The sequence below is a fragment of the Oryzias latipes genome, chromosome 12, assembly GCF_002234675.1.
Source record: "Oryzias latipes chromosome 12, ASM223467v1".
Taxonomy (NCBI): domain Eukaryota; kingdom Metazoa; phylum Chordata; class Actinopteri; order Beloniformes; family Adrianichthyidae; genus Oryzias; species Oryzias latipes.
In genome coordinates this window covers 5,186,273-5,202,691 of record NC_019870.2, presented here as the reverse complement: position 1 = coordinate 5,202,691, position 16,419 = coordinate 5,186,273, and the positions used below count along the sequence as shown (strand labels likewise).

At 37.6% G+C, this 16,419-nt stretch overlaps 1 protein-coding gene across 2 annotated transcripts; it reads right to left on the bottom strand.

The window, feature by feature from the left end:
- Window positions 1–1,757: 1,757 nt before the first annotated feature.
- On the bottom strand, window positions 1,758–15,690 carry LOC101174518 (probable global transcription activator SNF2L2). Of its 2 annotated transcripts, none has more exons than XM_020707504.2 (6): window positions 15,669–15,690; window positions 8,941–9,170; window positions 7,383–7,488; window positions 4,086–4,187; window positions 3,737–3,881; window positions 1,758–2,531 (listed from the first exon to the last, which is right to left on the bottom strand). In XM_020707504.2, exons 2-6 carry the CDS (start codon window positions 9,135–9,137, stop codon window positions 2,419–2,421), a joined length of 663 nt encoding a protein of 220 aa, XP_020563163.1. In that variant the 5' UTR covers window positions 9,138–9,170; window positions 15,669–15,690; the 3' UTR covers window positions 1,758–2,418. The 2 variants fall into 2 exon arrangements, with proteins under 2 accessions (XP_020563163.1, XP_004074714.1); XM_004074666.4 differs by lacking the exon at window positions 15,669–15,690 and adding an exon at window positions 13,896–14,167.
- Between the last annotated feature and the right edge of the window lie 729 nt (window positions 15,691–16,419).

The window sequence follows — 16,419 nt, the reverse complement described above, 5'->3', positions numbered from 1 at the left end:
TGGAAGTTATTTGTTTGAACTAAATCACTAAACTCTAATCACTCATCTCGATGAGGTATAATCATCAGAAAGACTCATTTTTAGGGATTTTGGGTCATTCCCCAACAATTAGCTTAGGTTGACTTCAGCTTTGCAACAAAAAGACATTTTAGTTTTGAAAGCAAATGTGCACATTTTTAATAGAAACACAAGAGTTACCTGGTTGATAAGGACTTTGATGCCTCTGGCCTCCCAATCCTCCTTGGCTTGTTGAGATGTTTAGATGTTCCCATGGTGACCACTAGAACTGTTGTAGCTGTCTAGGATAATTCTGAGGCTCTTCTGCCCCTTTGTGTCATTGTCTCTGTAACTTGCTGGTGCGAGGCAATCAGCTCTTGTGTTGTATGACGTGTGCTCTGTTTGTACTGTTTGGCGACCTAGCTGGTGGACACTGAGCCATTACTCCAACTCCAGCTATAGTCCTTGGTGTTCAGTTACTTACTTCTTGAAGTCAACAACACCACAATGGTTTTAGGTTGGCTGTGTATGTCATACAACACCATTCCATATTTGTTTACCTATATAAATCACATACATCACACCCAGTCTCTTTTCATCCTATTCTTTAGAGTGCATCCAGACTAGAAAAGGTCTGTTGGTCTGGACAGAGTCCGCTTAATTTAGTCCGGATAGGGTCCTGAACCTTGCATGTTCTTTTTAGACTGAAGTTAGACTCATCAAGATTGTACTATTGTTTAATTTCCTCTCACTTTAGTTCTTTAATATTAGATTTTAATGTTTTTTGTTTTTATTTAGTTACATATAAAACATTTTTTCATTTAGGTCAATGACATTTTTATTTGCTCCTGGTTTCAGGTGTAATCGTTCACAGGTGCTCTTTGTTGTCTCGTTACCTTTTTAGTATGTCATCATGCAAAGCTGTTCTCTGCCTGCAGTTTGTGCTACCTGTTAAGCTCTTGCAGTCTTTATTCTTACGATCTTATTTCTTCTTTTATTTGTATATTTTAAGGTCAATTCAATGAAAGTGAGAGAAAAAGATTCTGGTATTATATATTTAAGTTCCAACAAAACTTAGGGTTTTAAATTCTTACAATGAAACTTTGCCTTTGTGTTCACTCTTTCCAAAAGAAATCTTTCAATTTAAAATAAATATATTTAAAAAAAACTTTGTTTTATCAAAAAAAAAAGTAAAACAAAACTGGATTTTGGCAGAAAATGCCTTAAACTTCTAGTTTTAATTTTACACCGTCCGATTTTTTATTTATTTCTAGTTTCTTAAGTATAGGCTTTTCACAAAAATAGTGCAATGAAAGAATAACCCAAATAATTTTATAATGCATCTAATAAAATAAATAAAAGTAGAAGAGATTTGAAGGGAAAGCTTGGAGGATGTTTCACATTGAGTTTTATAGATTATGTCCAGCAGGTGGAACAAAAGGAGAACCTGTCATTCTCATTTACTCAAACACTTGACCCAACTACATTCAGCTGTTTTTGTACAAAAATATGTTGTTTTCGACACTTTTACCAGTAATGCCTGGATTCAAATATATCATTTTGCTAAAGTGATGGTCAAAATACATGCTCTTCATATGGTCCTCTTGCACCCCCTGTTGGGATGACTTAAAATTACATTTTAGGACAAATCTAGTCAACCATTGTGGGTTTACGTTAGAGGAAAAATTCTCAAAAGTTAAATTGTTGAACAATTTATAATCCATGAGCATTCATTTACCAGCATAAATAGGAAACACCTCGGGATGTTTTGGTCAAATTTATTATGGAACTGACACGTTTCCAGGGATTGTCTTAACAGTGACATCTTCCACTTCCCTCCTCAAACAGCAAAGATGTTATCCACTTGACTGCCTTTTTGACCTATTTAGTGTTTAGAATCTTCACATATTTCATTGATTTTATTTCACTATGCTTAATCTTTAAATCACATCTGAGGATGTTTTCATTATTGTACATTTTCTACAAACTTTTTTGTGTGTGCTTTAATTCTGGCATCCTTTACATTTTTTTTTTTACCAGCTGCTGCTCTGGAGACCAGATTAATTTAATGCTCCCAGGACATAAAAAGGCATATCATACAATCAAATATGCTTGTTAAAAACCGTCTGTGGAAGTGGCATTTTACATAATATCTGCAGAAGCAATCACAGGGACAGAGGCAGATAAACCATATAGTATAATTATAGTAAAAGACAGAAACGGACGAGCACTTTGTGCAGCGACATGTAACTCAAAGAGGTGTGAATCATTGGGAAGAAGTTGGGTAATTGCTTTTTTTTGGTGTGGTCCACTTTTTTTTCTCAAATAGTTTTTGATTTTAAAAAAAGAAATGAAAAAAGATAAAGCAGAGACATGATCAAAAATGTAAAAAAAAAAAAAAAAAAAGCAGGGTCCCTCGGTTCAGCCTTCATCTTTTGAGGCGTTATCTTCTGGGTTTTCATCGCCATCTACATCGTTGTCCAGCCTTTTGGTGTTTTTGCTTCTTTCCTTCATCTGAACTGGCAGAAGTTTCACTGCAAGATGAAAAACAAGACAATGAATTAATCTGACTACTGCTAAGAATAAGCTTTAAAAAATCTGTTTTTTTTCAATTATTCGCGTTTTTTTCAGTGCTTCACAAATCAAGCATAGTTTGCCCAATTTTATGTATTATTCTTATTTCAAACTTGGCTGCTTTTCCTTATTTAATTGTTTTAATCATTAAAAGCTCCATTAATTACTGAATATGTTTATAATTATTTTTCAGTTACAGACTTAAACTATAAAAAGCAAGAAGCTTTTATAGAATTCTTTTTTGGTTAATAAGGATTTAGCACATATATTTTGCAATTTGTTTAACAAATTTTGTTTAATTTCTGTGAACTGTATCAAACATTATTCAGCGTTTATCTTTTTTTTATACAATTGCTTCAGTAGTTTCATATTTGGCATGTACATTAATATTTTACAGTCAATATTCATATAGTTTGAGTTAGTTCTTTTCAGTTTTATTGGCATTTAGTCAGTATGTTAATATTTCTTTCTTTAGCAGTTTTATAACTTCAGGACACTTTCTGTTCTATTAATCTAGTATGTTGTCTTTTAACAGCATTGTTTAATGTTTCTTTTAGGTAAATTTGACTTTCCTAAAGTATATTTAGCTAAATTAAAATTGAAATCCTATTTTATTTACTTGTTAATGTTCTTCTTTTATGTTCGTCAAGTTAGCATATTTTTTAAACTTGTTATCCTTTGTCTTTTTTAAATTAAACAAACATTTCTTTAATCAGAAAGGTCATTTGTGAACCATATTTTATCAAAAATGACTTGCTAAAATAATTCCATACATAATCTTTAAGTATTTTTTATACGTTTCACATTTTAGATGCTTTCAGCTTTTTAAACCAATTTAGGTTTTTGTCTTTTTATTTATTTATTTAAAACTACTGAGTTATTTTTATGTATGCTTTTAGCTTGGGTCACCTATATATTTCTTTTTATTCTTGCATTGTTGAATATTATTTAGTTGTTTCTTTAATGCCACAACTTTTATATAGTTAATTAAATATTATAATAATACTTCTATACCCGTAGCTCTTCAGTTTTAACTGAACTTATTCCAATAATCAGCAATTTAATCTTCTGCAGGAAAGATGTTTAAAGTATTGTGAAATAAGTCTCTGTTGAGACATGGAAATGCATAACTGGGACCTGGTTTTTTTCCAAATGTAGCTCTCACCTGCTGATGGAACAAATTGGTCTTCAGCTGCACCTCCATTATCGCTGTGACTGCCGCCAACGGTCTCCTTCTGTTCCTCGTCTGTGACGATTCTCTGCCTTGCGCTCGTGAAAACAGACTTGATGACAATTGAATCCTCATAGATCTGCATTGGTTGACACACACGCACACACACAGGCACGCACGCACACACACAGGCACGCACACACACACATACATACATACATACAGATAACCAAAGCATGAGATGTCCCTTCTCGCTTTGAGATTCAAACCTATTTACGCCAACAAAATAGACTCTGAGAGGTTCTCTTATTGCCTGAATATAACAAAATGTCCTGAGATTCACCTGGGATCCCTCCAGATTGTAAGTCTGAGCGTTGTGGCACAAAAGGAAAACGTCCTTTTCCAAATCCTCCACACTTCTGTACTTGTGATTACGCACACGCTCCTAAAAAGCAGAAGCAGAATGTGCCATTTTACAATGAAGCAGTCAGGATGAAGGTTTAAAATACTAGGAAAAATCACGATTGTGTCCTATCTACTTGAAAAAAAAAACATAAAAAATAATGGTTCACACAATGATCTGACTAAAGCAAAAATCAAGTTTCATTTTTAAAAAGATGGCATTCTATTACAGAATTTCGATGAAAAAAGTGTGGAAATTTTAAAGAAATAAACACTAATGAGCTAAAGGAAACCAAAGATTCTTATCCTTACATTTAATATCTGGTTCATGGCCATAATTATTAAAAAATGTTCTGTGTTGGGATCAAGAGTTAAATTTTGGAATCTAGGAGTCAAATTATGATATTTCACTTGATTAATTTATAATCTTATTCCGTTGTGTGTGTTTTTTTTTGTAAAGCTGAAGAAGTCTGGTTATGTGTGACAAACAAAAATTTATTTAAAACTAACAATAAATGTAGTTTAGACCTGACGAAACGATCAACATTTCGAAACGATCAACACAGAATACGTAAACCCTGAAGATGATCACATTTGAGCTAACTCTGTATTACAATAGCTGCCCAAACCATAATAGAGCCACCTCTGTGCTTCACAACTGAAGACAGACTGTAAGTATTTAGGCATGTCACTGGTTCTTTTATAAAATAAAATAAAAACTTCTTAAAACTAAGAAAAAAATCTTAAAAAGTAGTAATTTGTTTAATAACAATGTTATTATGAAAATCTGGAATTGGACTTAATCCTCGAAGAGAAAATTTCAGTTTACTATTTTTAAAGCAGGACTGAATCTTTGCTCATCATTTGGATTACTATTTTTTTTTTAAATTTCATCCAGTATAGATGTTTAACACGACAAACAATGAATCATCTTCATCATAAATAATTTTCTAGGCAACACTTTCTTTTACAGTGCAGTACTTAAAGCTTAGTTAAGTGGTATTTACATGGTACTTTCTTTAAAACTAATGGGTACTTACAGGGTATTTACATAGTACTTATCATGGGACCTACTGGGTACTTAAATCGTACTTTTTTTAACTTCTTGTCGGACCCACTGGTTACTTACATGGTACTTTTTTGTGTCTACTTGGTACTTACATGATACTTGCTGTGTATTTATGTGGTACTATTTGGTTCATACTTATGTGGTAACTACTGGGTATTTATAATATACCTACTTGGTATTTATGATGTACACCAGGGGTGTCAAACTCATTTTGGTCCGGGGGCCAAAGTCAGCCCGTCTGATCTCAAGTGGGCCGGATTAGTAACATAAAAGCAAAATAACAGCTTTATTTTTGTTTTTTTACTCAGTTGGAAAAAAAATGCCTCAACCAACATAGTAGCCTAATCACTTGGAGCCAATGGATCTCAAATAAAATTAATTTCACTTCAAAGAAAGTTGGTCTATTCAGTTTTATACGGACTGAATATTTGACATCTGACACTGAAGCAATCCCAATAATAAACTCAAAAGGGGCTACAGAAAAAAACGAAACACCGTGCCTTGAATGTAAATGTCCAAACCATTAAAAATTAAACTAAATCAAACCTGCTAATATTTTGAACATAAGAATTTATCCTCCCTTTCTCTCCTTAAACTTCACACGACCGTCCATATCAGGATTCAAATCCTGTGCAGAAACACATTTACTGTCATTCAACTGTGCAAAACACAATGAAATTTCCAAGAATGTTTTCCTGGTTTCTGCCTGAATTTTGTGATAAAAAACACCTGCCTTCTTCCTGACCTTTGATAGGGCGCCATCAGTGACCAGACTGACATCACATGACCAGTTCACTACAACATTGTCCAGCACAGTAACTAGAGAGCTGACTATTTTATCAGCTGCTGTTATCCATCAACTCAACAAACTCAGCTGTGACGGTCTTTTTAACATCTTTAATAAATATCCACAGCTGTATATATCTGTGATGTTGGTGTTTTCAAAAATAGCAACCGAAAATGCAATAAATGACTGGATTCCTTCAGTTGGCGTCCAAGTCTCCTCAGAAATGTTGGATCTGGAATCGTAATCCTTGACAGACTCATGTTGGCAAAGGTCGACTGCTTTTTGGGGCACAAGTTCACCTCTGAAAAGGGTTTGGATGTTTGCACCAACGTGTTTACAAAAAGGTAGCTGTCATTGCTCCATCACTGATGTCAATGCTGCAGTGAATGCAAATGGTTGTTTTTTCAGTCCGGCTACTAGTTGGTAATGCTTATCTTTTCTTAACTGCAAATGGTGAAACTTTTCTGTATGGTGAGTCTCAGTGGTGCTGAATTTTGTATTCCTTGAACACTGCGACCTGTTGATGACATATCAAGCATGGGAGTTTTGCATTCAGCTTTGTATACACACACACACAAAAAAAAAAAATTATTTTTCCTGGAAAGCTCTTGACTCCACTTCACTTTTTGACAACATTTTGGTCATTATTGTGTCAATACTGATTATCCTTATATCAAGATAACAGTGGTGAGTCTCACATGGAACCAAAGTGCATCTTACCCAGACGCAGAGCTGTTAGGTTTCGCTTTTGGCACGTGCAGAGATATGCTTTTTCACCTGCTTTGCTTTTCCTTTGCTCCCCCTTTTCTTTAAAAAAATCATAACTCGCCACAGGAATGGACTAGAAACTTGCTTTCTTTTTTAAACATCCTTATGATTTTTACTCTTCATGTGTGGGCCGGACTTAACCACCTGACGGGCCGGATACGGCCCGCAGGCCGTATGTTTGACACCCCTGATGTACACACTGGGTTTTTAAATAGTACCTACTGGGTACATGTTGCGTAAATGTATATTTTGTAGTACTTACAACATGTAAGAACAAGGCAAGTACAAATGAAGTACCTTGACTTTATGTTTGCACTCATTGTATGTTTCATGGTATTTACCATGTGTAACAAGATAGAAGGTAAACAGAAACTACATTTGAAGTACTGTGAAAAAAGCCCAGGATTTACATTCTATTTACTTACCAAGTTTATGTGTGTTTCATGGTATTCACCATATGTAAGAGGATTACCTTAATTTAACTTAACTACGCTGTAAGTACTGTGCTGTAAAAGAAAGCGTTACCTGACGTGCTGCATAGAAAACTGCAGGTTAACTGCAGGTCACAGAATGAGTTGTGCGTTTAAATCCTGAGTCCATGCAGTCGCACTCACCCTGATCCTCCTGAAGTCCACGGGCTTCCGGATCAGCTCGTAATACTCTGGCACTTCCTTCTTGGAGGGAAGCTGCACGAAACCTTTACTGATCTGTCGTCCCAACCTGCAAGAACAGGGTCAGCTTCCACATGTACTCCTTTTAGACTGAAACAGCACCAAAATGTTGGTGAAAAGACGTTTTTTAGAACACTTAGACTTGCAGAAAAATACAGATGAATACTCAAAAAGGTTTTGAACTATATACTGTATTTAGGTATAAAGTTCTTTTTAGCTTCAGGCTCAGGTAGATTTTTTTTGCTTCAGCCATTTGTCCTTAAAAGATTAACAAAGTTGGATGATTTCTTTATAAAAACACACAAGGCCAAAAAAGAGACACAAAAAGAGGGTTTGTCACAGCTACAAAGGCCTCAACAAAACTAAAGCGGGTGAAAATACCCTACCTAGGCCAAAACTAAAGTTTTTTTTCATGTTTTTTTAGCAGCTTGATCAAAAATTCTCTTCAACAAGAAGCCATAAACCATTTCAAATCTATGGTGAAAAAACATCTCAAACAATCAGGATTGTTTTTTGAAACTCAACACCACTTTCCTTTACTCAAAAGACTTATTTTTGGAAACAGACAAGTCTGGGAGACGTTACTGAACCCTTGGTTTCAATTTCTGGTACTGGTGGAGACGGACTGTGTCCACGGGCAATAAATGGGCCAACCAGTATGGAGTACACACGTGATCTGCACAAAATATAAAAGTTGTTGGTGAGCCTGTAGAGCGAACGCCTATGCAACACGCAAGGGCTGACGCAGGCACGTTGTAAAAATGTTATATTTCTGTAAAAGCTCTCCCACCCGAAATCGTGCGCACTGTGCATGACTGTTATCCTATTAGTGCTGTTGAAGTGATGAGCAAACACTCCTCCCGGTGCAGTGTCACTGTTAGAAATTAGGAAGTCATACAGTATCACGTGCACACCCTGTGCATGCAGCATTCGCGCACTGTCAGTAGCAAGTATTGATGACTACAGCGTGGCATACGGCCAACGTACAACCACATCACCTTTAAGTCATAAGTGCATCCAACTTACATTCGCTTTCCGACTACTTCAAGATACACTTACCGCTCGCGAGACAATGGTACGTTCCATTATCATGATGTCCCCTGAGGTGGCCGCATGAGCCTCAAGAGAACTGCAAGACACCTGCGCATCTTTTAAGACGTGGCCGCTCCTTTCTACAACCCTCCACGGCCGGACAACTGTACGGGTCAACCCCCATAAGGATGCATGTGACTAAGGCTTTACTAAACTAATTAAACAGTTTATGATCCAAACAAACATCACATAATTCCTGTGGACATGAAGGTCTCATGAGCTTCAGTTTGCCAGAAGCACCTGGTTTATTAAAACATGGTTTGATGATCCTGACAGTCTTTACGGAGCACTGACCTCCATCTCACTAAAACTGGAAACTCAGGTCTAATCTGGAATTCCTGTTTTGGTGAACCATCAGAATCTGCGGTTTCTCCGCAAATTTTTGACTCAAGCATTGAAGGGCCCTCACCCATCCTTGTAGTTCATAACCATGTCCACCAGCATGTTCAGCGTTCTGGTGAGTTCTGGTGGGTTTGGGGGCAGTTTCTCAGCCGGTGGGCGCCCTCTCTTCCTTTTCACTTTTTCGCTGGTTTCTTGCCCCGCCAACAGCTCCTTCTCAACTGGATGATCACCTTTACGCTTCTTCAGGCCCACGTCGTCCTCCATGTCCTCCAGGGAACCGTTCTCTCCTGCTTTAGGCTGCAAATGGAGAAAGCAGCGTGTGAGGGGGGGTGTTGAGAGACTCCAGACATATAGACATAGCCAGGTCACTTCTCTTTTATGTGGATCAATTCATTATTTTACATATTCAGCTCATTTTAACTACTTTGTGTTTAAAATGTGAATCCTAAAATCATTTAGTTCTGTATTTATTTAGTTGTTTTGTTTTACTGTGAAGGAACATTGCATATTAATCAATAACAGTACGATTTTATTATAGCAAAAATTCTAGTTTTCTTTTGTAGTTCCTGGTAATATTTTACAAACAAAAGCCAGAAGCGCTATGAAAAAGTATGTTCAAAAATAAATAAAAATATTTTTAAAAACAGTACAGCAGTTAAATTATTTAGATTCTTTGTCCAAAGCTTCTATCGGTTTATTGATGTGGTGACCTCAATTCCCTGTTGGTGTTTTAGAGTTGAGGTTAGCCTTAATGACCCTCAGAAATGCCTCAGGTTTTGCCGCTTCTGACCTTTTGGGGTTCTTCTGGGACAGAAGAACGGCCAAGAAGCCAGATATAAATCGATGTATGGTAGCCCAGAATGCTCAAAGCCGAAGCTTTTTTTTCTTGTTTTTTGACTGATCTTTTAACCCTGTGAAGCACTTAGGGCTGCTTTGGTAAGAAAAGTGCTTTGAAAATAAGGTTTGATCTTATCAAAAATATTGCATATGCACTGCATAACAATTATCAAAACACTATTTTTAAATGTGCAGTTTGCTTTGTTCTCTAATAATGGTCTTTCTTAATCCACTTTACAATTTGTTCTATTTTATCATTACTCTAATCATCCTTATCAACTTAGTTAATGTTCACTGTATTTATGGAATGAAATGTGACTTAAGTTTGTCTTTTTTTAAATCTGTTTTGTAATAAGTTTGATAAATGTGTGCGATTTTTTTTCTTGTTTTGTCTACAATTAATGCTTGAAATAAACAGAAATCAATCACTCAATCAATCAATCAATTATACTAGCATGCAGTTAAAGAGAAAAAAGCCACGGCATGCTTTCTGCTGGCATTCAAGTTGGTAAAGGCCAGCAAGTCCAGCTTTTAAACGGAAAGCAGCCAGAACAAGTTTGAACACATTTTTTATTATCTCTCATGTGGAGATGACTGACATAAAGTTACTAAAGAATCCTTGAGTCATTCAGGCCATTTTATTTTTCAGTTAAAACATTTTTCTTTAATGTAGCCTAATGGTCCCATGACTGGTTGTCAGATGTAAAGAAAATGAGATGTACTTGGAGGAAACTTACAAAAGTCACGACAGCTGGATTGTCAAATTTAACAAAAAAAACCCAAAAACGCTGGGCTTTATTCATCAGGCATTTTTATTGAAGTCTGTGCTTAGAAGTAATTTATATTGCAATTCTAGCAGTAAAACCCCTGTCCTTTGCTCGAGCAAGGGGACTTCAAGACCATCACTTTATTTAATTACTGAAAGAAAGGAGTGGATCATCAGGATTTATTGAAGTCCCACTCCGATCATCTTTTGATCTATTGTCTTTTAGTTGTAAAAATGTTGGTTTAAGGTTAAATCAATTCAAATTCTAGTACATAGTTGATGTGGCGCGGCATAAGTTCATTTGAAATTTACCTCTAAGTTGAGGGGAGGACTGTTGGTGTGGAGCAACTCCACCCCCCTTGCTGAGAGCTTTATGTTAACACTCTCCTGCTATCTTACAGCTCCTCACTACCCCAATATAACATGTTAATAATAATAATAATAAAAATAATAATAATGGGTTGAATTTATCTGCGCTTTTCCAGTCGCTCAAAGCGCTTACATTGTGTCCATTATACATTCACTCCTCATTCACACTTGGTGATGGTAACTATTAATGTAGCCACAGCTGCCCTGGGACAGACTGACAGAGGCGTGGCTGCCAGTTCACACCTACGGCCCCTCTGACCATCACCGGGACATTCATACACATTCACACCCCAGCGGAGCCACACTGGAGGCAGGGTGCTGGGGTGTCTTGCCCAAGGACACAATGATAGTTGACTGGAGGGGGCAGGGATCTAACCGCCGATCCTTAAATCGTTGGCCGACCTGCTCAACCACCTGAGCCACTGTCGCCCTATCAGTGCAGTGAAAATATCAGTTTGTGTAGAATGTAAAGGTTTGTAAGTTCATTTCAGCTGTGTCACCAGACCCTAAAACAGCAAAATGTGATGGATGTTCTGCTGTTGGAACTGATAGATCCTCAGTCTGAGCCCATCTTAAAGGGATAAGTTTAACCGAACATTTCTAAACGCTGACACAGAAGAAGCCAGTGTTGTTCAACTGATCTTAAATATGGGAGCTGACAGTCCGAGTCATCACCTTCAACCAAACCAATAAGAGGTCGGAGTTCACTGACCGAAACCTCACATTGATCCCGAGAACCACCACAACAGAACTCATTCTGTCATTTGATGCACTGGCTGAAAACAGGCAAACACTGCTCCAAATGATGATTTGGAAGATTTCTTCTTCTTGGAAAAGAAACTGTAATATGAGCCCCATACATTTAAAGCATTTCCTATATAGTTTATCAAGCTTTTACACAAACTTACATTCTACCCCATCCCTATGTCACACTTTACTGCCTATTGTGAAGAGGAAGTATGATATTACCTGTCTTACTATGCACATCTCCTCTGTTTACTCTCCTCCTCATTAGTGAATTCATTTTATTGTTACTGTTACTAACTTATCTATCTTTGACTTGGAATTGATTATTAAAATGTACCTCCTGTTTTTTATGAAACAACTCTCACTCTGTTTCTGCTTAATTGTGGCCTTTAAAACTCTTAAATGTAACCTGTCAGTCACTTGCAGAAGTGTATTAATTGGTTGTTCATATTTATTTGATTTATTGAAATGATCTGGACCAATTATTATTATCTGAAAATATTGTAATTGTTGGTGGTTTTATGGAATCACATTTGAAATGGCTTCTACCATTATGTGTAAATGAAGAAAGGCAGCAGTCCCGAGACAAACCCTTGTGGGACTCCTAAAAGACAATCCAATTAGAGTTCTATTGTTGTTGCAATTTTTGGGTTCAAAGAAGAATAGGTTTCAGTTTTAAATAAAGTAACTATATGGTTAAGAGTGTCAAAATATTTAGAGAAAAAACTCAATGAATACATGTGCACGAGTTTTATGTATTTCAATAGAAATACATTAGGCAGTCTCAAGAACATGTGGTTGTGGATGACCCAAATGTTGGAGGCTAGACAAACCTGAAAGGAAATGAAATGAAATGCGCAAAATAACAAAAATAAAACATTGTGAGGGTTCTGTGTTTTAGTTTGGTTTTTATGTTTTGGTCATGTTCTGAGTTGCCCAGTCAGTCACATCAGTTTCAGGGTAATCATGATCCTCAGCTGTCTTCACTTCAGTTAATTGCCCTAAGCCTATATGAGTGTCTGGTTTTCAGGTCATCTGTTCTGCCTTGTCACCTCTTTGTTTTCCATGGTTTTTTTTTTCTTCATGTTTCAGTTTATTTATTAAATGTTTTAGTTTGTCACCGGCATATTGGGTCCTGTATGCCACCAGTCCCTGACAAATGTAAAACCTGAATAGGAGAAAACCTAAAAAGAGAAACTTTGATGTGGACTAATTGAAATGAAAGACACAGCTGAGTCATGAAATGAAGACGGACAGCAGAAATGGACCTGAATGCAAACAATGGAAAAACAATGACTGATCCTTACAGGAACACTGTTCCTGTATGATCCTGAATGGCAGTTTCTTTATCCAAACTGCATGAACTGAGTTATGCAGGATCATTTTTCAATTTTTTAATATTTGTTGTCTATTTGCCAATTGATACGCAGTTAAATATTTATAATTTAAAAACAATTTCATGGGTGGCCAAAGTTAACCTTTTCTCCTGAATACTAAATCTTTTTTGTGTTCCAAAATAAATGTCACGGTTGCTGAACACGCTCTAAAACTTGAAGATATTTATTTCAATAAAAGCACTTTCCATGTAAAAATAATCTGCAATTCCAAACGCATTTTTTCCCCTTTTTACTTCATGCATACAAAAGGACAAGCATGATTGTTCAGTATGTGCGAGATGCTTTACAATCAGCTACTTTCAGCCATTTCACTGCAGCTTTCCCCCCAAATATCTGCAGCAGCCTGTAATCTCCACAAAGGCAATTAGAGGCCAGAAAGATGAGCATGCTCGCAGCAACAGAAAAAAAGGCAGAACACTGATGCATCAATCATGCAGGGTCGCGCTGCAGAAACAAAAAACAAAACAAAAAGACATGCGGTTTGTTGCAGCAAGAAAAACTACGACTATAATGGCGAGCGAGGATGATCAGCATCGAGGGAAAGTGCCACAAAAACATCGTCCTTTGAAAGCCCCGCGACTCTCTCCGGGGGGGCTGGAGCAGAATACTGGAGGGTAATCCTCAAAGAAGTGTGACACAGCTGATTGACTGCATGCGCCAGCGCGCGGTGTCAGGGGTGCGCGTGCGGCTCCGAGCGTGTGCTATCTCCTGACAAGTCTGCCTCTTCCCTGACTAATCTGGCACCCACCCACCCTCATCTTTCTCTCTTACACACTCCCTCTCCCTGCCCTTACATAAACACACGCGCTCTTTCCCATGCGCGCGCGCGCACATTTTATCCATCTCTTCCCGTGCACCCTGGCCGAATCCCGAGCCTGAGCAGGAAGATGGAAAGGGCATATTTACCTGGCTGCAGTCTGCAGGCTGGCGCGCAGGATCGGCTGCAGCTGTGGGGGAGAGAATTAGCAAACCAGCATAGCGGCGTGCTGCTAGTCTCTTCATCAGCTGATCACTCAGAAGCAGAACCCAGAAGGGGGGAGAAGAAGAAACGCGCTATGTTTTCATATACAAATCAATGGGACTGGGGGGAAACGCCGCTGCCGAATCCATGGCGCGTCCGCAGCTCCTACAAGTCCCTGTCCCTGACTCCTGAAGGCCCCGAGGAAGTCTCCCCCCTGCATGTTTTTAGTATCCACTCCCGCCGGACCCCCTTTCCCCCCTCTACCCCGTTGTTAAAGTTATCCGGTCCATTTTTTTCTTTACTTCTTAAACTTCTCATTTCGTGGATTCATAACTTTGTCCTCTGAGCAGAAATAGTGACTCAAACTGGGAGGAGAGAAAAATCCAGCAGTCATCGTGGCTGCAGAAGCACATCTGGATTCAGTGAATCCATTAGTAAAGTTTTTATGCAGGAAAACAAACGGAAAAAGTCCAAATAAAGAGCCAAAACTAAGTCTGTGTGTTATGGGTGAAGAGTTACAAATGTGAAATTAATTAGTAGTTTAAAGAGTAATTTTATTTCACCACTAGATGCCTAATCAAGAGGTTCTGGTATTTTGCTATTGAACAAAGTCTTACCTTTTTCACAGATTTTTCAAGATTGCAGAGGTTCATCTCTAACATGGTGCGGGGCTTGCGGAATATCTGAGATGTTGTGATTCTGGAACTCAGGAACTCTTGACTATGAATATGCACAAAATGGATGTGCGATAATAAATTTGTCTAAACAGGACAGTTTCGAAAAATCTTGCATTTATCAAAAAAGGTTGTTTGTTCAAGAACACGAATTCAGCTCGTGGGGTTCACACCAGGCAAGCAGCAGCAGGGATGGGACCTTCTTCTTCTTTTGTTTTTATTCTGTTTACTAGTGCATGTATTCCAGCTACAGTTGGAAGAAGCTTGGTGTGTTTGTCAAAATTTGAACCTGGTTTAAGTTTCAACGCGTGTTCAATGGCTGCATGTTTTGTACATAGAGCCTAAGAACAGACTTAAAAACTTGCATAGCGACACATGGATATGAGGGTTTTGAACACAGAAGCTCAAAACGCAGAAATTTACAGAGTGGTTTCATTGAAGGCGGCTGTTTAAAGGCGAGTTGCCACGGCCAGTGTGAATGTAGCTTTAGGGTCCATCCCACTGTCCAAGATTCCTAAGCCAAGCCCATTTGGTCCTTCGGGGTTGATTACCTCACCAGATCCCCTTCTTCTGCCTTGTTCATCCTCCCTACATGGTCTGCCCCCTCCTTTATTCCCACTGCTGGGGTGATTCCATCCCATTTTATCTTGGAATACCTTCCTGATCTCAGTTTTTTATCATTGCCATCCTTATCAACCCGGCTGTTCATATTTGTGAAGCTCTCAAGTCAAATTTTACCTGGATCTCCCTCGGATTTATAGTAATCGATTCCCTTCTTTTTTTCCTCCTCCTCTTCCCAGACAAATCATCTCAACCAGATAAGAGAATTTTACTTTCATGACTCTCATTTGCGACCTTCTGAAAATATAGGGAGTAGGAGACATTGTCATTGCAGTTTTAGTCCCCTCTGGCTAAGAATTTACCCTCAGTTTACTTTCCAGTATCGCAGAGCTGTTAGCCTAGCTTGTGTCAGTCAAGTTTTGTCCTGTCCAAAACTCAAGTGAGATGGATCCTCCTGCAGTTTGCTTCTCCAGAAAGACTTACCTTGTCAGTCTATTTAATCTCCAGCCACCAGCAGACGTGCTCCTGTAGGCGTACCCCCTGCTACTGCTGTGCGCCACCATTCCACTCCCTGGAGCTTTCTATCAAAACTTTGAATCTCACACTCCTAAGTCTCAGTATTGCTGGGTTTGTTCATCCTACAAATATGACATATTTCCGTTCATAGCCATTACTTGGAATTATTTGGATTACGTCAATTGCGTTTTTTTTTGGGGCCTTGAATCAGTGATGAATAGAAACTTCATAAATGACTTGAATGGCACAAGTTAACTGATATTTGTAATACAGAAGTTCTTTCCACTGAAACTTTTTAAAATGTTAATTAGCTACTTCAAAATTCTATTTTTCTTTTACACACAAAGCAGTTTTCAGGTAACACAACTGAGAACCATTTTTAGATTTTGAATTCTCTTCTATGTTGCATTTATTAAATTAATTTTGTAACATTTTTTCCCTAAAATCTGTCTTTTTGCATGATTTTGTAGAATTTAAACAAGTTGATCTACAAAAATTATTGCTTTAACTTAGTTGTAATAGACTTGATTTCAAAAATTGTACATTCTGGTCATTAATATTTACTTTACACTTGAAGAATATTATAATTAAAAATAGAAATAGCTAAAGAGATGTTTCTTCTTATTTTTTATATCAATTTGGGGGGGGGGGGGGGGGGGGGTAATATTGTCATTTTTAGTAAGTTCTAAAAAATTTATTCCAGAGGAACATTTTTACT